General features: G+C 27.9%; 3 protein-coding genes across 3 annotated transcripts; 1 reads left to right on the top strand and 2 right to left on the bottom strand.

Annotated features, from left to right (window-relative positions):
* The first annotated feature begins 40 nt into the window (after nucleotides 1-40).
* Nucleotides 41-1757, top strand: LOC122515776 (lysM and putative peptidoglycan-binding domain-containing protein 2). The gene is made up of 5 exons (XM_043633217.1): nucleotides 41-432; nucleotides 567-878; nucleotides 956-1108; nucleotides 1232-1356; nucleotides 1447-1757. The coding sequence occupies exons 2-5, from the start codon at nucleotides 702-704 to the stop codon at nucleotides 1676-1678; spliced, it is 687 nt and encodes a 228-aa protein (XP_043489152.1). The 5' UTR covers nucleotides 41-432; nucleotides 567-701; the 3' UTR covers nucleotides 1679-1757.
* Nucleotides 1758-3830: 2073 nt separating this feature from the next.
* LOC122515778 (E3 ubiquitin-protein ligase RNF180-like) lies at nucleotides 3831-4670 on the bottom strand. The gene is made up of 2 exons (XM_043633219.1): nucleotides 4475-4670; nucleotides 3831-4341 (listed from the first exon to the last, which is right to left on the bottom strand). The coding sequence occupies exons 1-2, from the start codon at nucleotides 4661-4663 to the stop codon at nucleotides 4126-4128; spliced, it is 405 nt and encodes a 134-aa protein (XP_043489154.1). The 5' UTR covers nucleotides 4664-4670; the 3' UTR covers nucleotides 3831-4125.
* A 222-nt stretch (nucleotides 4671-4892) lies between these two features.
* Nucleotides 4893-6214, bottom strand: LOC122515777 (trafficking protein particle complex subunit 3). The gene is made up of 2 exons (XM_043633218.1): nucleotides 5906-6214; nucleotides 4893-5674 (listed from the first exon to the last, which is right to left on the bottom strand). Exons 1-2 carry the CDS (start codon nucleotides 5942-5944, stop codon nucleotides 5177-5179), a joined length of 537 nt encoding a protein of 178 aa, XP_043489153.1. The 5' UTR covers nucleotides 5945-6214; the 3' UTR covers nucleotides 4893-5176.
* Nucleotides 6215-25713: the final 19499 nt, after the last annotated feature.

The following is a 25713-nucleotide window of genomic DNA, read 5'->3' as shown; positions in this document are numbered from 1 at the left end:
AATGTAAATACATATTTATATATGACTCTACCGATAAAGTAAAAATCTTCTTTGATTTAGATAAAACTTCAAAAGTGTGAAACTATCTGAAAATAATAGATCGGTATTTGTTAATTATTATAGAATCTATGTACATAAGAGTAGTTTTCTTTTCCATAATTCGTGGAATCTGACAAAAAATAAAAAGGTCACGATTAAATGACCCCTGCTTGCGCATGTTACTCTTAGTTCCATTGACTAATATTAAGCAAAGAAAGAAAGTGAAAGCAGATAGATGTGCGGGTTCGAAATGATTGTGTCGTAATATTTGTCGAATAGTAAGGTATATCAATTATAATACACATATTCTCATGACAAATCACGTGCGATACAAGAGAATGCAATAATACAATTTGTCTTGTTTTTTAAAATAATTTCGTTAATTTTATACACGTAAGTGGATAAAATTTATATTACAATACTTGATAAGGATTATCTTTAAGTGATATCTTAGAAAATGAAATATCATATTATATTATTAAATTATTTCTAATGATCATTTGTTCAATGTAATGTTTTTAAAACAGATGCACTGTATACTTGCAAATGACCCAGATAGGTTATACCATTATGATACCTGACCTAAATTTTTCTGCGTACCATTATAATAAGAAGTACTATGTCTGCTTCATTGTCTAATACGTTCACTCGATGAGTTTACAATGGAATGGAATGGCTCTAGAGAAATGGAGGAACGCAGGTGCATTGCGGATACTGGGAAAACTTTAAGAAAGTATGGAAGTACAGCTAAACACATGACCAGAGCAGAGAGTTTAATAAAACATATTGTTTTATCTACGGATACACTTCAAGGAATTGCGCTTAAGTATGGTGTTACAGTATGTATTTCAAAGTTTGTTTCATTAATATTGTCATGGATATGAATTAGTTTAATTATTGAATATTTCTATTATAGACTGAGCAAATAAGAAGAGTTAATCGGCTATGGGCATCAGATAGTTTATTTTTACGAGAATACCTCCTTATACCTGTTAGCGCAGAGAGCCCATTAGCTTCATCTGTTGAATCTGCTTCATACAGTGATTCAGAATGTAACACTTCTCAAAACGTAAGTAAATTATACAATTATGATTTAACATTGGTATATATCTATCCATTTAAAATATTTAATTTCCATGCTATATGCTGTAACTTATATATAATTTAATGAAAATTATATTAATTAATGCAGGTATCTAGTCCATCTGTAACATCACCATTAGACGATGAAAGTACAGCTGACGACTTTTTAGCTAAAATGGATTCTAGTATAGCTAATGTTAAAAAAGAAATTAAACGTACTCAAGGAAGTAGTGAGTAAGTTAATATGATGATCATTGAAATACTATATGCATCATTATCTTTAAAAATGTATGTAGATATATTTAAATATTCCTTATATTTTAGATTCTGTAATGAAGGTAATGACACTTATGTACAACAACGAAAATCATCCAATAAGTTTAGGGATTCGCTTTCTTCGAATACCCATACATCAGCCCATTCATCAGAACTAAGGCTATCATCCTCTAGTGATTCGCAAAATTTTCCCACTGCTGTAGTAATGACCCAAGGAAGAAAAGTTAAAACGTCGTTACAAAGACTTCAACAGCAACAGGATGAAATGTTCCAATTGTAGCATCTAAGTCTTATTAATGTATAATATTTTACAATTCAGCAGATGTTATTAAAGACCTTGCTGAAAAGAGCACTCTAGGTATCAATGTGTACAAAACATTTCTTTACTTGGCATAAGTTATTATATATATAAAATAATATCTTCGTTGAGAGAAGTCATATATAATTTCTTACATTTAATATCCAGCTCGTTGTACGATATAGATTGTGGATATTAATTGCATATGAAATAATATTAGATTATTTTTGTTTTATATTCAGTTAAAAGTATATTTAAAAAAAGACTACGAGTCAATCAGCTTTGTCCGACCAAATACTTTGAATTTTTAGTATTTACCATATGTGCCTTTGATATATATTTGTACACATTATAGAATAATTTTGTTGTTATTCTCTTAAAGTATGTAAATAAATACTACATCTTGTTATATACATTGTAATGTGTACCAACAGTAAAGAATTGCAATTGACGTTGCATAAATAAGATATTGAATATATCATTAAAAGGCACGATATAATATACATCACATTTACAGCAAAATAAAGACAATATATAGTTTCAATAGGAGCTATTGAATGGTAAATTACAATGATTTTTCAAGATATAGTAAAATGATATTATATATTGTTAAATTATTATTTGTGCTATAATAATATCAGTCTTCCTACTTATAATTATTAAAATTTTTCGATATTATTAGCACTGATCTCTATAGTTATTTATAATATTGTTTAAATATTGAAAATTAAGCTATTTGTTGCATTATATACATACACGTGAATTTTATTTCATAATGTTAAAAAAATCTTGCTATAAAAAAGAAAATAATAAAAAAAAAAATACTGCCAAAAAGAAAATACAAATGTATTGGTAGTATTTAATATTCTTCTGTTAAATTTGTTATAATTCTATTATTCTATGTAAAGTTATGGTTGCTTTTTATAAATGTATAGAAAATGAACGTAAAAAGTTTTCATCAATTTAAATTTCTTTTTTTTACTATAATAAAAAGCACAAATTGTAATAGTTCTTGTAAATTATGTATTAAAATTCATCTAAATTGTCACATTTATTGATTTATAGTTTATGTACAAGTAGCTTGTTTCTATTTTCATTCATTTTCAATGAGAAATATTTTGTTAATGTTCTATAATATAAAAATTTATAAATATTACTTATTATTTTTGCAACTAAAACATTTTTCATAAATATATTTTTCATAAATATTTTCATGATTGAAAATTTTCTACTGTACGATGTAAAAGAAAGTACATATTAATATTTTATTTTAATTAAATTGTTATAAAATTGTTATGTGATGCATCATAAATCGTAAAATTGTTACTTATCTAAAAATAATTATATTTAACGAAAGAAAGACAGGATAATAATACAAGATTATTAAATTTCTTTATGCTTGTTAGATGACATGCTTTAAGAGACAACAGAATACTTATATTTTTTCTTATTATTTCTTATTAAATACGTACAGTCGATACACTTTTATGATATACTTATTAATTTATTAATAATTATAAAGAAAAATTGAATTTTTTGGTAACTTTTGATGAAAGAAAAACAAAAGATTTAAAAAAGCATCTATGATTCTTTAGTGTTCTCTAAGTACGTTATTTCTTTTATTTCTATAAGTTGATTTATAAGATTAAAATATTAAATTAATATGTCTTTATTACTTTCTCTTTAATGGGTTGGAGGGTCTGTTTTCTTTACGAGATATGAAATTAATATTTGTGACACTTAAATGTATAGAAATATTTTAGTTATATCCTTAATGGCAATTTATAATTTTAAGGACTGCGAAAATATCATATCTATTTATTCATTATGTACGATGTAGTTGATAAGTATTCTGTATATATATAAATATATGTACATGTAATTATATAAAATATCTATGCTTGCAAGTGCAAGTATATAATTTTTCTGTTATAAAGAACTTCAGAATGCTACGATAGCAGAATATTGATATTATTACAATCTTCCTATCTTACAATTAGTTAGCTTTGGAATTGTAATGCATCACCTCATTTGATGTAACGATTAAATATTAATTATAATAACAAAAATTAGAATAGTTGAAAAAAAGAAAAGAAAATTCTATCCTATTGCATAATAAGATAAGAAAAAATGCTACATCGAAAATATTATTATTTAGAATGCATAATGACGATAATAACATGCCGCTTTATAAATATTGTAAGGAATTATAAATAACAACAATAGTTCAAAGAATACCATGATGTTAATAAACTTATTTTCTATTTTTACATGCATTTTGCTCGCTATTGATTACTGACAAAAAAAAAAACAAAAAATATTAAAATTTTAATATGATATTTCTACGTCAAACATTAAGATTTAATCTTTACATCATCTATGTTTGTTAGCATTCTTTTCTATGTTAGCAACATATGATCTTTAATTACTTACTTAGGTATCTTTAAATTCATATTCTTATACATCTTTGTAAGCACTGTTAACTTGTTATCATTATCATTTATTACATCCAATTTGCTACGAATCAATCTAATAGGGGGCATAATGCATGTACCGCAATTACATTTAGTATCAATTACCAAATTAAATGATCCTAATCGAGTATTGCAAAATGGGCAATTTAATCTTCCTTTCGTCCAAGATGTCTACAAAGAAGATATTATTATATTTATTTATATTTATTCTATGAATAAATAATATATGTGTACACACACACATATATTGATTAACTATTGTTTTGTATAAAAATATTATGCATATAAGAAAAATTGATTTTACTTGATCTATTATTTTCTGTATCCATGTAGGCAAATTTTCCATAGACATGTATAAACAATGTTCAATAAAATCACCACCACATTCTGTATGTTCAATATTATTTATATCTTCGTTATGGGATGAAAGTAATGTAAAACTTTCATTTTGAAAGAGATTTTTACAACAATGTTTACACCTAATTTCGATCATTTGGAAAAACTTTAACCAAAATGATATTTCATATGTTTATAAATCTATTCCCAATATTTTAGGTTATGAAAGCACGATCAAATTGATCTGTTATAGTTCTTTTATATTTTCATTTTGAAGGTTATGTTACCAGTCCGATAAACATGATTTTTAGTAGATATAGATACTATTATAAGAATGTATCAATTTTCGAATCTTAATAGATATTTATATAAATATATATGATCTATGTATTTTATACTTTTTATTGTACATAGTTCATAAAAGCGACATAAGGTTTATTTTAAATAAAAATGAGCACTAAGATCTTTAAATTAAAAATATTAGTTCCTGAATTTTATATCTATAATTCATAAATTAATGTATTTAAATCTGTTATTTATACATTCACATAAATATGTATATTTGTATTAAATCATCAATACTATTATGACAGTAATATCCAATAAAAGAATATTTTGATATAAAGTTTATTTATAATAATAATAATATTATAATAACATTAATAAGAATTTAGTCTTCACCGGCAGGTATTGCATCCTCTAATCTTTTAATAAATTTAACACGTAATTCAGTAATGGTATCATTTTTCAATTGATCCTGAACAAACCAACATGCAACTTCCATTTGCACCATTTCGCAAGCACCTCTTAATATACCTGTTAATATATTACAATATTTCAGATTTAAACAATGATCTGGTAATTCTACAAACTCGGTTAATGGATTCGCTTCAAAGTACAAAGAAAATTCATCTCCAGCAGCACTCCAGTTTGTAATAGTTGGTGTTATTCCAAGATATATTTTAAATCCAGTTTGAATTTTTTCAGACGTATCTCTAAAATCATAGCACCGCCCAGATCCAGTACGTGCTAGAAAATCTTCTATCAAACGAATTCCCATATTATATCCCATTCTATCTAATTGTTTATTAACTTCTTCTACGTTCTCATAATCTTTGAGTAATTGTGCAACGAGAGCTCCATAAGTTAATGTGAATAATTCAGAGTTCTGTGAAATATAAAAATAAAGAAAGTTTCTTCGCTGCCTCTCTCATAGTTGTAAAGAAAGATAAAAGTAACATATGAAAAATAAAGAATTTTCACTAATTCCTTTAATCTTCATTAAATTTATCAAAATTAATAGATTTAAGTCGAATAAAGGTATTCATTTGTAAAATTCCATATACATATTTTGTTAAGAAATAAAAACAATATTTAATGTCCAATAACATATACGTACAACTTTTTTTGCTTCCAGTTTTGTTCCTGTACGTGACATCGTGTTGTATATAAGTAACACTTTACAACTGTTTAAACACACTTCAATTAATAAACTATTTAATTTTAAATAACTAACCTAAAAAATTTACGTCAAAACTTTTTACAATAAGATTAAAATATATTATGGTTTTTGAAAGATGACATATTGTTATATATTAATAAACAAAAATTATGAAATTTTTCAAGCAGAATATATATAATTTGCAGTTATAAATGACGTATAGTTTTCTTTCAGTGTATAAGAGTTTTTCTTGAAAGTTTAGTTATGACGATAGTCGCTAGATGGAAGTGTTTACTACTATTCGCTCGAAGTTTGATTTCAAGGACACGTATGCACATTGAATGCACATTTAATGCACATTGAATATCCGGTACCAAACCGGTGGAAGGGTGAAGGAAATAGATCACTCCAAATATTGAGATGTTCGAAAAGTCATTTCGTTTTTTCAATGGAAAATGAAAGATGATTTTTTCATATTTACAATAAATTTTATTTAATAAAATATTGACTATTTGTTCTATTAATTTTTCCCATCCTTCTGCTTATTAGCAAAAAGTTAAAGCAAATAATATATTCGATAAGGTACACTTGAATTAAGTTTTATATAATGCACATTACAAAATAAAAAATTAAAAATAGCATACACCTGAACTAAATTTTTAATTTTTTAATTTCAAGATGCAATAATTTTTGACTGAATAAACTAATATACCATAACTTATTTTTTTAATTATTTTATAATATGTCATCTTTTGTACGTATGCAAGTAATTATAGATTCGATAAAATATTACCAAAGTTTTTGATTCTGAAGTTATCTAATATTAAATTACGAAGAAACCTTAGCCCCAACTAAATATTTAAGATGTTTGTTGTTGATCATGCATTAGTGTTTGATATGGTAAATATGATCAGCTAATAGCCAATCATATGCCAACATGTGGTAGGATTTATGTTAATAATAGACATTCGCGTTAGTCTATCTGACATTATCTCTTAAGTGTGTGTGTTATAATTATATAGAAGTGCTAATAAAACCAATAAGTTTGATTTTGGATTTGTGTTTTTTTATTTTTCTATTTAAATTCTTTGTAAAATTCCTTCTTAATATGAGTTGGGATAAATCAAAATTTTTAAATTCTGAAATATCGAATTCGAGATGGTTACAAGACAGACAACTTGTAGAATTTTTATACCCTGGACCGGAAAACCTTGAAGGTAAGGATTCTATTCTAATGATTTTTAAAAATACGCTCTTCACAGTAATAATTTCGAATATTTTAATATTTAAATAGATGAAGACAATACTGTAGAACCTTGGTGGCTTCAGAGAGAAAAATCTGTTGAGCAAGATGTTAATATGGAAGAAGAAAATAAAATTTACGATGATAAGGATACTTTAGAATCTTCGTGTCTTCAGAAAGAAGAATCTATTGAGCAAGAAGATGTTAATATGGAACAAGAAAATAAAATTTACGATGATAAGGATACTTTAGAATCTTCGTGTCTTCAGAGAGAAGAATCTATTGAGCAAGAAGATGTTAATATGGAACAAGAAAATAAAATTTACGATGATAAGGATACTTTAGAATCTTCGTGTCTTCAGAGAGAAGAATCTATTGAGCAAGAAGATGTTAATATGGAACAAGAAAATACAATTTACGAGAATAATCCTGAATGTTTTGATTTAGAAATAGATGAAAATGATACTTTAGAATCTTCGTGTCTTCAGAGAGAAGAATCTCTTAAGCAAGAAGATGTTAATATGGAACAAGAAAATACAATTTACGAGAATAATCCTGAATGTTTTGATTTAGAAATAGATGAAAATGATACTTTAGAATCTTCGTGTCTTCAGAGAGAAGCATCTCTTAAGCAAGAAGATGTTAGTATTGAACAAGAAAGCATAGATTACAATGATGATCCTGAATATTCTGATATTGAAATAGACGAAGAAAATATTAGAGAACTTGAAACGCTTCGGGAAAAAGAATATACTTTTAACGTTGATAACTGCTCCGATATTGAAATAGATGAGAATAATATCGCAGAACTTCCGAAGAGGAAGTTTCAGGAAAGAAGATTCGTTGTTCCAGAAAATGTTGTTTGGGAAAATGATTCAACAACTATGAGGTTTTTTCCTTTTCAAATTTACGATAGAGTGCACAATGTTGTTCAAGCAAGTGATTCCATTAGCTTATTTCGATATTTCTTGGGTGACGATTTAATCGATTATATTATTAATAACACAAATGCTTATGCTGTTAAAACGCTACAGTGTCCAAAAACTAGGCAATATTACGGATTAACTTCATGGACAGAAGTTACGAGACGCGAAATTTTTGTCTTGTTTGGAATACTTTTGCATATGGGAACTATAAAATTGGACCGTGTAAGTGATTATTGGAAAAAAGAACAATTATTCCGCTTACGTGTTTTTACAAATAACATGAGTTTCAAACGTTTTGCATTATTGTTACGAATGTTGCATTTTGGAGAACAATCAAACGAGGAGGGTGATCAATTACGTAAAATAAGGGATATTATTAATTACTTCAATATTAAAATGTCCCAATTATATTATCCAGAACAGGAAATTATTTTGGATGAATCTTTAGTATTTTGGCGGGGAAAGTTTATACTTCGCCAATATATACCAAATAAATACGAGAAATATGGTGTAAGAATATTTACGGTCAAAACAGTTACTGGCATTGTTTTAAAATGTTCGATGTATACGGGTATATTAGATGATTATGATGAAAATGAGAATTGTGAGAAAGTAATGAAGTCTCTAGACAATTTTTTAGATATCGGCCATAGCGTGTATTCGAATAATGATTACAATAGTTATGAACTTGCGAAACACCTCATTAGAAGACGTACATACATTACTGGAAATATACAAAAAAATAGAAAAACTTTGCCGAAAGAAGTTGTGAAAGCAAAATTAATGAAAGGAGAAAGTATTTGCAAATATGCCGGCGATGTAATGATTGGTAAATGGAAAGACACGAGAGATTGTACCTACATCTCTACCGAATATAAAAACGATATGGTCTTAATTAAAAACAAACGAAATGGAACGAAACTTATACCATTACCAGTAAAGCAATGCGATATAAACCTAAGAAGACGAATACATAATCAAGAACAGTTTCTATCTTATTATCCATTACAAAAAGATATCGTTAGATGGCCTGTAAAACTATTTATCCATTTATTGCAATTAATGGTAACAAATACACATCTTATAATAAATCAATATTTTTATGATATATCTTTAGACCATTTTCGTTTATATTTAATTACAAATATGTTGATAGTACCTACGCAAAATCTGCATACAATCATGCCATTATATACTACAGATGAAAGGACCCATGTTTTAACTGTAATACAGAAAACAACATTTCCTTTCAAGAAAAGGAAGCGTTGCAAAAATTGCAGTTCCAAAGGCATAATAAAATACTCTTATTTCATATGCAATGTCTGCGATGGAAACCCGACTTTCTGTGCAGATTGTGTAAAAATAACTCATGTATAATTTTTACTTGTTTTTTAGGAAGTGTACAAAAAAATTTTTATCTATTTTATATTTTTTTTATTTTCTATGTGATATATATTTACATCACGTACGGTTAATTATATCACCAATATAAATTATTATAGAATGATGAAGTGATTTTTTTGTCGATTTTTAAAGGATTTTATTACAAACATTTAAAACGGCTTCTGATGAATTACTGCAAACTAATCCGACAAAGAATGTGTTAAATATCTTTGATTTTATTTGAATTGACGACAAATTTGTGATGAGAATAATGATTGATATAACGAATAATACACAGTAAGTAGACCATAAATTTGCGATAAAAATGAATAAGATTTTGTCGATGATTTGACAATTATTTTGTGTAAAATAATAATAATAATGAATACTTTATTTTATCATATTATATATATATATAATTTTAACAAAAATCTAAATAAAAGTACACACACAATATATAAGCTCATTTCTAAATCAGATTTCGCGATTAAATCAATAAAAATTATCGGAAGTATTAAGTAAATATTTCAGAAAACAATTATCTTTTTTTATTCGCGTTATAATATTTAAACGAATGTACTATTATTCAAATGTTAGTTTAATATTCTATCAAAACGCGGAATATCGGAATATATTTGAATAAATAATAATTAATCGAAACTACTAATTATTAAAGTATACTTATACGAAAATAGAGAGCTTCGAAAACAATAGTATATAAGAAATATTAATTATTAAAAGTATAAATTAATCAAGCTACCGGTCTTGTTGATGTTACTTTCATCTTCGAATTTAATGGTAATAGTTATTAATAAAATCATCGATTTTAAATAAGCCGTAAATATCCGTTCGTATCTCACAATATTTTGTTTGTGTGTGTGTGAACAAACGTATTATTATTTAAATACTATAATTTAATACTCGACAAACGCCAAATATTATTAATATGAATAATAATTATTATATACATATAATACAATAGTATTCATTATTTAATCGTACCTCGAAATTTATATGAATCGAGATTTCTTTTTTATTCGCAATCTAATGTTTAAACAATGACATTATTTTTTAAATTGGTGAGAGGGGGTTGCCGATCATGCGCTAAGTGTTTACCTCATGTAATTAGCTAATAACCAATCACGTTCCTACATGTGTATTTATGTTTATAATAGATCTTCGCGTCATTCTGTACTATTTCTTAAGTGTCTGTGTATGTGTATGTGTGTGTGTGTGTGTTATAATTATATAGGCGTAATTAATAAGTTTGTACTTATTGTAGGCGTAACAATAAGTTTGACTTTTGGATATGTAATTTTCTATTTTTTTAAATTTAAATTCTTTGTAAAAAATTCTCTCTTAATATGGGAATTAAAGATAGAAATATAGCACGAATTTACCGTAGAGAAACAGAATTAGAGTGGAGAAATTCAGACGAACAACTTTTAGAATATTTAAATATTATTTTTCCGGATCAGTTTATGGGTGAGTTCTGTTTTGATGATTTTTAATAAAAATACGCATTTCACAATAACGATTTTGAATATTTTAATATAGACCCAGTCGAAGATGTTATTCTACAATATCTTGAGACAGAAGTTACTGATTTTGAAAAATTTAACCCAGTAAATAGTGACGATTCTGAATATTCCGATATTGTATTAAACGAAGAAAAAAGTCAAGAATCTCTGACGTTTCAGGAACCAGAACCCGTTGATCTAGAAATTATTCTTAACCAACTAGGTTATAATAATTGTTCATTTACTGATTATTTTGAGCACGATGATATTGAAATGGATAATGACTATAAAAGCAATTTGACACCTCAAAATCAAAAACTGTTTGTTACAACAAATATTCATTGGAAAAATGAGTCGATATCAATGAAGTTATTTCCTTTTAAAAGATTACAACGCTTGACTCCAGTTGTTACAGGAAACCTTCCTTTAAATTATTTTCTACATATATTGACGGACGATATTATCAACGAAATAATTATTCATACAAATAATTATGGAGTTAAAATGATGAAACGTCCAGAAATAATAGAACGTTATCATACCAATTCATGGAAAGACGTTACGAAAGAAGAAATACTTGTATTTTTTGGATTGATTTTATATATGGGACTTATAAGATTGAACCATACGCGTAATTATTGGAATGAGAATGCATTTTTCTTCGGTTTAAATATGTTCGCAATGAAAATGAACAAAAGTCGTTTTTTATTATTGCTACGAGCGTTACATTTTGCAAAATATCAAGGCGAATATGAAATACCTCCAGCTGATCAATTATACAAAATAAGGAATATTTTGAATCTCTTTAATAGAAGAATGTCCGAAATATATCATCCAGGACGTGAAATTATCTTTGATGAATCTTTTATATTGTGCCAAGGAAAGTTAATACTTCGCCAATATGTAACGGATAAAGAGCATAAAAGTGGTGGAAAAGTGTATACTATCGCAACACCAAATGGCATTGTTTTAAAATGTTTGATGCATATAGGTATATTAGATGAATATGATGAAAATAAGAATTGTAAGAAAGTAATGAAGTTTTTAGATGGGTATTTAAATGTTGGCCATAGCGTGTACATGGACAATTATTATAATAGTTTTGAACTCGTAAAACTCCTCGCGGAAAATAAAACCCATTGTACCGGGATTTTAAGAAAAAATAGAAAAACTTTGCCGGAAGAGGTTGTGAAAGCAGAATTAAAGAAAGAACAAACTATTTGCAGATATGCTAATGGTGTAATGATTGGTAAGTGGAAAGACACGAGAGATTTTATCTACATCTCTAACGAGTATAAAAATGATATGACTTTAATCAGAAGTAAACAAAAAGAAATGAAATTTATACCACTACCAATGAAGCAATACAGTATATACGCAGGAGGAATAGATAAGCAAGAACAATTGCTATCTTATTATCCATTAGAAAAGAAAACCATTAGATGGCCTGTCAAATTGTTTATCCACTTATTGCAATTAATGATAGAAAATGCACGTCACCTATACAATATGTTTTCGCTACGTGATATGTCTCTATACGATTTTCGTTTATCAATAATTAGTAGTTTATTAAATACATCAAGTTATTGTCCTGAACTTGTGTTTAATAAGTCAAAAGTAAGTGTCGAACATGTCCTAATAAAAAGTACATCATTAAAAGTACATCATAAAAAACTGAAGAGACTATGCAAAGAATGCTACAAACGCCCATATCCCATCTACGTATGCAGCGTGTGCGAAGGAACACCAGTTTATTGTTTCAATTGTTCAAAAATAATACATGAATTGTAATATATATATATATATTTTTAATTTTATTTAAAATTTTTTTAAAATTTTAATTAACAATTTTTTAAATATTTTAATACATTCTACTTATATTTAAGATTGTTTCAACGCGTATATATTTGCTTAAACCTTGCATACATAGTGTAATGTACTTTGAATATTAATTAATTTTAATTGTTAATTAAATTTTTTTTTATATTTTAAATTAATTTTTAAGGAGTGTAGGCACAAAGTTTAAATTATTCTATATATTTTTTTTCTTTTGCAGACATGATCCAAATCTACCAGTAGCACTTAATGGGACAATTGAGAATTCACTTTCTCTTCAAGGGTTATTAGACAATAATTAGGAAACATAAAAATAAAAATGATTGCAAAGTGATGATATAATATTGAATAATTATAATATATGTAAAAGTGAAAAGATTGCAAAGAAAGTTTGCAAAGAGAATAATAATTGATATAATAAATAATATATAGTAATTAGAATATAAATTTGTGATAAAATGTAACACACACAAGATTTTGTCAATGATTCGATAATTATTTTCTGTAAAATAAAATAAACAAAAATAAATCATTCTAAGAGTTTAATCTATTCGCCACTAACACGCATCGAAGTTTACACATGAAAGTCTAACAGAAAACTGACTAAAAAACAATGTAAGTTATCGAAGAATTTTCTGTTTATATATTAGCCCAGTAAGGAAATCAAGTTTTAAAAAATTATCTAAAAATATAAAATAAAAATATATCAAAATTAATTAATATTCAAAGTACATTACACTATGTATGTAATGTTTAAACAAATATATAGGCGTTGAAACAATCTTAAATATAAGTAGAATGTATTAGAATATTAAAAAAATTGCTAATTAATAGAAGGTAATGTATATTGTTCTCTAAAAATACGGAATATATGATCGATACACCGTCTTCCTCAAAATCAATTGTTAAACTGGCACATTGTCCTCTATGAAAAACGATTAAATTTTTTTTGTCGATTATCGCTTATATGACTACCCAAAAGATGCGCATGTGTATAACGAAAGTAATATTCCTAATATAAATAGAATTTTTTACTATCTAATCTACACGTAGATTCAGTAGGATCTTTTAAACCTGAAACAGATATTTTCATTGATTAAACATATTGTTAACAAAGATATTCAAATCATAGGTACATTTCAACAAATATTTGATGTTATATTTTTATATAGGATTTTAAATAATTATAATTTTTTTTAATGTATAAACATGTGTTGTGTCAATAAACGTGTGTGCCTTCAGAAATGCATTTATATTACATAAGGAGCTCTAGTAGAAGAAAATCAAAACAAGTAGATGATAAATCCAAAGATGATCACCTGTAACAAAAAGAAAACTATATTAATATACAATCAAGTGATAAAATAGCCTGACATATAAATCGTCCAATTCACAGATGCACTTTTCAATTGAATTCTCTATTAATTTTTATCAAATCATTATTTACCGTTGCAATAAAATAGAATTTAAACGCGTGATTTTACATTTACATAAAATAAATAAAAATATAAAGAAATAGGAAAAGTAAAAATACTAAGTTACTAACAAAAATAATATCTATTAATTATTATGAACTACTTTAAAACTGTATTCTATAGAAAAGAAAATTGCAAATTTAAAAAATACGATCATAATGAAAAATCTTAAAAACGAAACAAGAAAAGAGAAATTACTGTAATATTTACCGAACGTTATTTAAGCTTTAAAATTTAATAATACAAAAATTGTTAATATTTCTGACTCTAACTAAACACATATGCATCTTTTAGACGATACAGACACACATTTGGTGTCCCAAGGAGATGGAATGGTCCATCATCTCCAATTACAACTACAAATTAATGACGAGCAAAGAAAATAATATAATAAAATATAAAATATAATTAAAGAGCTATTCTCGAAAAGTTCAAACTTGGTGTTGAACCTTTGAAAATAACTCAATAGTCTATGTAGTTGCCCTCTTCAGCCACATTTAAGTGGGGGCCTCTTCGGCATAATGCCTCTTCTTTCTTCATCCCTGAAAACTGCATTGGACATTTTCAACGTGCAAGAAAGATAAGATATCTCATATCTTTTTTTGCAAATTAACTTCTATTTCGTTATGATTCTAATATGGAATTATGAAAAAATTAATTTATATTTAATGTTAATTATATTCAAGCTCGTATAACCATGGATGAACTTAGAGTTCATTGCATAATATTACACGAGCACAATTAATCAAACGTCCAAGCAGATAATTTCCCTCGATGACCTAATAACACGTCGCACTTTTAATATCAAATAACAAAATTCAATTGAAATTTAATAATGCAACAAATATAATGCATTTTCTTGCAATATTTTCATTTCATTCATTTGTTATATTGAACTATATTAAATATTTTTCATTATAAGAGAAAATCGCTATTGTGCGAAGTGCTAATCTCATAATACTTAAAACTAAGTATCAAATTCACATCAAAGGCTTTGCCAATTTGATTCGACTCTATCTCGTTCGAGATAGAATCGAAAAAGAAATGAATCTTCCAAATGGTTGCAAATGCCTCTATAAATTATGATACATACTCAAGATTACAGAAGAGTCACAAAATAAATTTACAAAACAAGCATAAAAGAATGAGATGATAAAATTTTGCAACAATTCTGTATAAACCAGGAGGCGGAATTTCCACTCCGGAGTGAAAGTAAACCTAGTGCCTTTCCTGGGTCCTACCTACTTAAAATTAAAGTATTCACATTCGCTCAAAGAAGTATGCTACCTGTCTGCAAATTACCCGTATTTAAAAAGAGCAAATACACATACGTACCCACCCACTCACTCCACGATTCTCTCACATACCACCAGGGTGCAAAAGCCTAAACTAGAGAGCATGCCCCGGGGCACCTCCGACACCCTAGTTCAACCACGTTTTCTAAACTTATATGCTAAAGGGTATACGTACTGATTGCTGTAATCGTCTGCCAAGGCTAGTGATTATTGCATAAAAAACTACAGCAAAAATACAAGTATACACTAGTATATATGCATACTAGTAATATACGAGTATATCAAAGTTTCCACAAATAAATGCGGTAACTCTACTATGCAAAACGATTGTTAAAAAAAAAAAGTTCGTATCGTACACGTGACTCTACAAGTTATTTTTATTCAATAACATAAAAAAATAATAAGCGCGGTATTACGTGTCGCGAAACGATGTACAATGCACACGCCTAAAACGCACACACAGGTGCAACGTACACCGTGCAATCACTAGCACAATGACAGCCGCCAATAGGGGGAAAAACTTAAAACTAAACCTATACTAACCGTTTCTCACCCATACGAGTAGCACCTGGGCACACGCATAGATGAGAACGCAGAAAGTATAGGGGGGAGAAACGGGAGATTAGTACATTAGAAGCTGAAAATCCTGATCTAAAAAATATGATTAAATACACATAAATACATAACACATAAATATACATTTTTATAAAAATTCATCTAAGCGGCTAAGGACTCTACAATTTATTTGATAAATATTAACTTTTAATATCTTTTAATATATATAATATTTTAATATATTTTAATAAATTTATAAACCTCGGACGACTCCTTTCATTAAGTTGGCTGTTCTAATAAAAGAACTGGGCTTTGAGCCACCACTTAACTGCTAGAATCTATCCGTCGCGAATGGGTTTGTCTTCTTGCTCATTTATTTATAATATCGAAGTATCGATATATCAAAATTAATCGCGATTAGATAAACTAAGTACGAGCAATGCATGTAAGACATTTATTACATGCTTTTCTGACGAAACGAGTAAATTAATGCTCGATTTCGCCACTACTATTCACGAACAAAACAAGTAATAAAAAAGAAAGTGCATTAATTAATTGCACTGTTAATTAAATGATTTAATCGATGAGACAAGAAAACCTATCCTGAACTAATAAAACATACAATACAATACAATATAATATACAATTTTCATGAGTAACTCCTAGAAAGGAATTACTCATGTGCTCGTCACTAATTTATTGGAATAATTACAACCAGTAACTCGTGCCGATTAGGACCTTTCATCCTCGACATGATTGAGCACCGGAGGGACTTTAAATTTTAACTCACGCATAAGAAGTTCTACGATGGCTCCAAAACACTCCTACTTCAGCAAGTATTGTAGTCTGCTGATTGAAGATCCATCGAAGATCCATCGAAGATCCATCGAAGATCCATCGAAGATCCATCGAAGATCCATCGAAGATCCATCGAAGATCCATCGAAGATCCATCGATGATCCATCGATCCATCGAAGATCCACCGAAGATCCATCGAAGATCCATCGAAGATCCATCGAAGATCCATCGAAGAATTCATTCCACATCTTTGATAAGGTAGAAAGTCCGTCGTCATATCTGTAAAATAAAATAGAACAAAACGATAAGTTATTTGCAATATAATCCAAAATCATATAAAATAAAATCGAATAAAATGTAAATAAAAATAGATACTTACAATGCATTCCAATGGGATGAAATTCAATTGCACCATGGCGATGCACCTCGCGTGAATCTAAAAACGCGGTATAAACGAAAATAAGAAACTATAGATGAGTTTCTTATCGCGAAACCGAAATTTTATTATACGTCGAACAACACTGATTCTAATTCGCGTTGATTTTAATTTACTATACGCCCGATCACTGATTCTACACAACTAATTCAAAGACTGCTTTGCACACAGTCAATGCAAGTAGAAAAATCTTCATTGATGCACTGATTCTAATACGCGAACAGTCTGTGCGACTGTTTAAAGATAAAAATACAACTTTACTCGAACAAACTCTAATGCAATTACTGCATTGGTCGCAGTTAATTTAATATATAAATTTCAAAAATAGTTCGCGAACGCGACGGAATTGAAAAGAAAACGAACGAACGTGCTTCTAATCCGTGATTTTAATTATATTTAACGATACAACACTCCCGTATATTGCTTCGCGCACGATAGCAATGCACGAACACTTGCAACACTTCACAAACACAATTCACAAACACTTCCAACACTGATATATTCCCATGATGATCTGAAACAGAAATAAAAACAAAATTATAAATATCATTGTTGTAAATAAAAAAATTATTATAATTATTGAGAAAGTGTTTAAAATAAAAATTGACTTACGTTTATTCTTCAGTGATGAATGCACGATGGGTATCCTACCCTTAGGATGACGATGAGCACACGTTTAAACCGAATAAAAGAAACTTACGGAGTTTCTTAACCGAGCAAACGAAACTTTAACATGCGACGATCAACACTGACTTTACTTTCCGATTCTTTTGTATTTTATTTTTACGATGCAACACACGAGTACCTCATTGCCTACGCGCTCGATTGCAATGATGTTCTGAAACAGAAAAAGAAAAAGAACAATTAATATCATCGTTATAATAAAAAACCATTAAAGTTATCATAGAAACGTTTAATAGGAAAATATACTTACTTTTAGTCTTCATTGATGACTGCAGGATGGGTATCCTACCCTTAGGATGACGATGAATAAAATAAAATTAAATAAAACTCTGAAAAGCTGAAACATACTAAAAAGATTATAGAACAATATATCCTGTGAATCATTCCTGAAGGCATTGCACACTTTTAAAGATATTTTATCATAAAGAATCAATATAAATTCAAGCAATATTAATTGCCTTTATCTCACTACTTGTATAAAATTACATATAAAGTATTTAATATCAGTAAAAATTGTTAATAAAAATCGATAACGTTATATATATAATAGTTTAATACGTCACGTCGTTAGATCTTATTGTTAGCTCGTTGAAGGAATGATCTGGAATGAACACGTAACCGCGTCCTTCATGTCGAACGTTCGGCTGTCTTCGTTTTGTTTTCGGCTGTCTTCGTTTCTTCTGTTCTCACTTCGAGAAATTCCTGGAATATACGTACACATTCGTTATTGCCCGTAGATAGAATATTTTGTTTTCTTATTCTTCTCTCTCTCTCTCTCTCTCTCTCTCTCTCTCTCTCTCTCTCACTTTCGTTCTCACTCTTTGCATACATTTCTGTATGGTTTAAAAAAAAGAATAACGCTTACCTCGATGAATATGAAGATAAAAAAGAGTAAACACAATTGTTAGACTGAGTATATGTATTCCTGCTGGACTCTCCTAATGCTAGGTACCTAAAAAAGGAAAAAAAAAGATTACATTAGTATAATACAAAAAAATCAAATATATGAGTGTATGTGTACGAGCTACCTATACTTATGCATATATGCCTGTATGTGTGTGTATGTGACAGGAATCGAATTTAATACGAAATACGATCTTTGAATACATAATTATGAAAAATAATTAATTAGAGCATCATTAGAGATGGTAGTAATTATCGATACCATGAAAAAAGCTGGAAATTAGAAGAAATATTGTTAAGTAACATTGGTGAGATTGGCGGGACGTCGAGATATATCGATGTTATATTCTCGCATATATCTATCGAACTTTTCAATATTTCGTTTTGAAAACACTCACGTATGAAAATCTTGTATGTAGCTATCGTTTGATATATAATAGGAAGGTGTAAAATACTTTTCAATTACCTGAGTTAAACGAGATGACAGGTATACAAAATGGTGGTCGTCGCTGTGACGTAGCCGCAAAGAAACGAAGCGACATCTGAGACGACATCATGGCTGCTTCAGAACTTTGCGTTTCTTCCATCTATCATAGAAAAATATCGAATAGTTAAAAATAGGATATAGGAACATAACAATTGTCGAAATATATACTTTATTAATCCAAACAATGAAAATTGAACATTATAAGTCGATATCCATAGAAATGATGCTGTAAAACAAGATATATATATGATTGCGTAGAAAAATGCATACCAATGTACATGGAATTTTTTTCTACACAAATATTCTTTATCCTCGACATTATCGTAATCTTTCGATTATATCATTTGGAAGTCATTTGCTAGAAGAATCTATTAGTATATAGGAAGATTATTTACGTTAGAAAATATTTTTTAATTACCTGAGATTAACGGGACGACGTAGCATCCGTCCGATCTCCAGCACCGACGCCGCGAAAAGAAAGAGGAATGATCAGCAAAGAGCCCTGATTGGCTGATAATTATTGCAAAGATAAGTGACCAATCAAAAATTCCCAATTACCATATAGAAATTTCACGCACACAAGCTTGCCCCGTCACGTACGTAACTCGGCTTTCTTCATGACCACGCTAGTCAAGCTAGATATGATAATTTATTTTTAAATAAATAAAAATTTATTCTATTTTACTATTTAAGGTACACGTATCTTGTTAATATTTAAAAAATAACGAAAAGAATAAAGACAATATGCTCTATAATCCTTATCACACAGAACAGAAAAACATACATAATTTATTTATTACAATAATTAAATATCAATTTTATGAATTATTATAATTATCTAATTAATAATCCAATTAATAATTATTCTTATCTAATTTATTTTTTATTAGGTGTATACGTTCCTTGTTAATATTCAAAAAATAACGAATAAAATAAAGACAATATACACTAAAAACTTTATCACATGGCAACGTTCTGATTTAAACATTCCTTCAATTTTTGTGTAATTGTTTAAACTAATATACATTTGTTTTAACGTCCCTGTGCCATGATGACTTTGGATAATAAAATTTTTATCCAGAAAAATATCACATTAAAATTATTTTATATTCAAAGTACGTTAATAAGTATGTAATGTTTAAACCAGTACATATATGTTTAAACAATCTAAAATATAAAGAGATTGCATTAGAATATTAAAATAATTGTTAAATAATCGATAGGAATGTCTATTGTTGTCTAAAAGATCGGAATATATGATCTATGTACCGTCCCCTTCGAAATCCACCGTTGAAATGAGACGTTGTCCTCTATAAAAGTACTTTTATTAGATGTTGTTTATATGACTTTGCAAACGTTGCGCATGTGTATAAAGTGAATAATCCATCTAATCGATAAATTTAAGATTATAACATTATGATTTTCGTATTTTTATCTATTTCATGTAATTATTTTAACGCTCCTGCGCAGTGATGACTTCGAGGATAAAATTTAGCTGCAATATAAGAAAAGTGCATTAGTGCATTAAAATAATTGTTAATGTATACGTTATGTACACGTATATGGAAATGAAAAAAGAAAGTACATTTCTCTAAACAATTATACAACCAATCTATTCAAACAATTAATAAACAATATACTAATGGAAAATGTGAATTATTAAAGTTTACCATTATGATAGAAGAAAGCTGAGGTGTTTTCTCATTTAAATACCAAAAAAATTGCCTGGATTCATTTTAAAATCCTGTAAACTCTTCTTTTATGTATGTAGTCGATATATAAAACGATGAGAAAGCCTAATCGATGCTGTGCTTTTCCAAATCTTCTAATACTCGCAAATCTGAAAACCATAAGACTGTATTAGTAAAGTATCTTCTCATACTTTTTATATTACTATTCTTTATATTATAAAAGAAAAGAGATAAACTTACCATAACTGATATCAATATAAAAAAGTAAACACAATTATTATTTAGACAGAAAAGTAAACACAATTAGACTGACAATGAGTATATGTATTCATGCTGTATTCTACCAATGTTTGGAAACCTAAAAAAAATAGAAAGTAATTTAGCATTGGTATAATATAAAGAAAATTAAATATATAAGTGTTGTTTATACGTGTAACACTTTCCTTGTCAATATTTAAAGAATAATGTATAGAATAAAGACAATATACACTAAAAACTTTGTCACTCTAGACAGAAAAACACAATTGTATAGAAAAGAAATCACGTTGTAGATATTTCTTAAAACAATTGATATCACATTGCACAGAGAAACATAATCGTATAGATAAGAAACCACGTTATAGAAATCTTTAAAACAAATGACATATAGCAATATAGCCATCCTTAAAGAATTAAAATATATTGAAACAAAACAATTGACATCTCTCATGCCAACTATGAAAGTATAAATTCCCATATTCTGTATTTATATGGAAACATTCTTGTTATTTTAATTCTTTAAGGATGGTTACAGTGCTTTATTTCAATTGTTTTAAGAAATATCTACAACGTGGTTTCTTTTTTGTACAGTTTCTTAAAGTTTCTAGTGTATATTGTCCTTATTCTACACGTTGTTTTTAAAATATTTTAACAAGGAAAGTGTTACACGTATAATAAACACTTATATATTTAATATTCTTAATATTATACCATTGTTATGTTATTTTATACTTTTTTTTAGGTTTCCAAACATTTGGTAGAATACAGCATGAATACATATATTCATTGTCAATCTATTTGTGTTTACTTTTCTATCCAAAAAATAATTGTGTTTACTTTTTTATATTGATATCAGTCGTGGTAAGTTTATCTCTTTTCTTTTATAACATAAAGAATAGTAATATAAAAAGTATGAGAAGGGGAAAGAGAAAGAGAGAGTGACATTTTATACAAATATCATACATATACATATATAGCTCGTTCTACATACATATAATGTATATTAATTTAAACAATTACACAAAAATTGAAGGAATGTTTAAATCAGAACGTTGCCATGTGATAAAGTTTTTAGTCTATATTGTTTTTATTATCTTCGTTATTTGTTAATATACTTATATTTGATTTGTTTACTTTTTTTAGGTTTCCAACATTTGCTAGAATACAATATGAATGCATATACTCATTGTCAGTACAATAATTGCTTTTACTTTTCTATCTTGATATTTGTTGTGGTAAGTTTATCTCTTTTTTTTTATAACATAAAGAATGTTAATATAAAAAGTATGAGAAGGGGAAAGAGAGAGAGAGTGATATCTTATACAAATATCATACATATACATATATAGACTCTTTCAATTTGCTTGATACTTTACTAATACAATCTTATGATTTTCAGATTTGCATGTATTTGGAGATTTTGAGAAGCACAGCATCGATTATGCTTTTTTATTGTTTCGTATATCAAATACATACATAAAAGAATAGTTTACAAGATTTTAAAATTAATCCAGGCAATTTTTTTATGATACTGAAACGAGCAAACACCCAAGCTTTCTTCTATTATAATGGTAAATTTTAATAATTCACATTTTTCATTAGTATAATGTTTATTAATTGTTTTAATATATCGGTTATATAATTGTTTAGAGAAATGTTCTTTCTTTTTTCATTTCCATATACGTGTACATAACGTATACATTAACAATTATTTTAATGCACTAATGCACTTTTCTTATATTGCAGCTAAATTTTATCCTCGAAGTCATCACTGCGCAGGAGCGTTAAAATAATTACATGAAATAGATAAAAATACGAAAATCATAATGTTATAATCTTAAATTTATCGATTAGATGGATTATTCACTTTATACACATGCGCAACGTTTGCAAAGTCATATAAACAACATCTAATAAAAGTACTTTTATAGAGGACAACGTCTCATTTCAACGGTGGATTTCGAAGGGGACGGTACATAGATCATATATTCCGATCTTTTAGACAACAATAGACATTCCTATCGATTATTTAACAATTATTTTAATATTCTAATGCAATCTCTTTATATTTTAGATTGTTTAAACATATATGTACTGGTTTAAACATTACATACTTATTAACGTACTTTGAATATAAAATAATTTTAATGTGATATTTTTCTGGATAAAAATTTTATTATCCAAAGTCATCATGCACAGGGACGTTAAAACAAATGTATATTAGTTTAAACAATTACACAAAAATTGAAGGAATGTTTAAATCAGAACGTTGCCATGTGATAAAGTTTTTAGTGTATATTGTCTTTATTTTATTCGTTATTTTTTGAATATTAACAAGGAACGTATACACCTAATAAAAAATAAATTAGATAAGAATAATTATTAATTGGATTATTAATTAGATAATTATAATAATTCATAAAATTGATATTTAATTATTGTAATAAATAAATTATGTATGTTTTTCTGTTCTGTGTGATAAGGATAGAGCATATTGTCTTTATTCTTTTCGTTATTTTTTAAATATTAACAAGATACGTGTACCTTAAATAGTAAAATAGAATAAATTTTTTATTTATTTAAAAATAAATTATCATATCTAGCTTGACTAGCGTGGTCATGAAGAAAGCCGAGTTACGTACGTGACGGGGCAAGCTTGTGTGCGTGAAATTTCTATATGGTAATTGGGAATTTTTGATTGGTCACTTATCTTTGCAATAATTATCAGCCAATCAGGGCTCTTTGCTGATCATTCCTCTTTCTTTTCGCGGCGTCGGTGCTGGAGATCGGACGGATGCTACGTCGTCCCGTTAATCTCAGGTAATTAAAAAATATTTTCTAACGTAAATAATCTTCCTATATACTAATAGATTCTTCTAGCAAATGACTTCCAAATGATATAATCGAAAGATTACGATAATGTCGAGGATAAAGAATATTTGTGTAGAAAAAAATTCCATGTACATTGGTATGCATTTTTCTACGCAATCATATATATATCTTGTTTTACAGCATCATTTCTATGGATATCGACTTATAATGTTCAATTTTCATTGTTTGGATTAATAAAGTATATATTTCGACAATTGTTATGTTCCTATATCCTATTTTTAACTATTCGATATTTTTCTATGATAGATGGAAAAACGCAAAGTTCTGAAGCAGCCATGATGTCGTCTCAGATGTCGCTTCGTTTCTTTGCGGCTACGTCACAGCGACGACCACCATTTTGTATACCTGTCATCTCGTTTAACTCAGGTAATTGAAAAGTATTTTACACCTTCCTATTATATATCAAACGATAGCTACATACAAGATTTTCATACGTGAGTGTTTTCAAAACGAAATATTGAAAAGTTCGATAGATATATGCGAGAATATAACATCGATATATCTCGACGTCCCGCCAATCTCACCAATGTTACTTAACAATATTTCTTCTAATTTCCAGCTTTTTTCATGGTATCGATAATTACTACCATCTCTAATGATGCTCTAATTAATTATTTTTCATAATTATGTATTCAAAGATCGTATTTCGTATTAAATTCGATTCCTGTCACATACACACACATACAGGCATATATGCATAAGTATAGGTAGCTCGTACACATACACTCATATATTTGATTTTTTTTGTTATACTAATGTAATCTTTTTTTTTCCTTTTTTAGGTACCGAGCATTAGGAGAGTCCAGCAGGAATACATATACTCAGTCTAACAATTGTGTTTACTCTTTTTTATCTTCATATTCATCGAGGTAAGCGTTATTCTTTTTTTTAAACCATACAGAAATGTATCAAAGAGTGAGAACGAAAGTGAGAGAGAGAGAGAGAGAGAGAGAGAGAGAGAGAGAGAGAGAGAAAATAAGAAAACAAAATATTCTATCTACGGGCAATAACGAATGTGTACGTATATTCCAGGAATTTCTCGAAGTGAGAACAGAAGAAACGAAGACAGCCGAAAACAAAACGAAGACAGCCGAACGTTCGACATGAAGGACGCGTTACGTGTTCATTCCAGATCATTCCTTCAACGAGCTAACAATAAGATCTAACGACGTGACGTATTAAACTATTATATATATAACGTTATCGATTTTTATTAACAATTTTTACTGATATTAAATACTTTATATGTAATTTTATACAAGTAGTGAGATAAAGGCAATTAATATTGCTTGAATTTATATTGATTCTTTATGATAAAATATCTTTAAAAGTGTGCAATGCCTTCAGGAATGATTCACAGGATATATTGTTCTATAATCTTTTT

This window comes from Polistes fuscatus, unplaced genomic scaffold (assembly GCF_010416935.1).
Source record: "Polistes fuscatus isolate 324 unplaced genomic scaffold, CU_Pfus_HIC Scaffold19, whole genome shotgun sequence".
NCBI classification, from domain to species: domain Eukaryota; kingdom Metazoa; phylum Arthropoda; class Insecta; order Hymenoptera; family Vespidae; genus Polistes; species Polistes fuscatus.
This window is presented reverse-complemented; position numbering and strand designations above follow the sequence as displayed.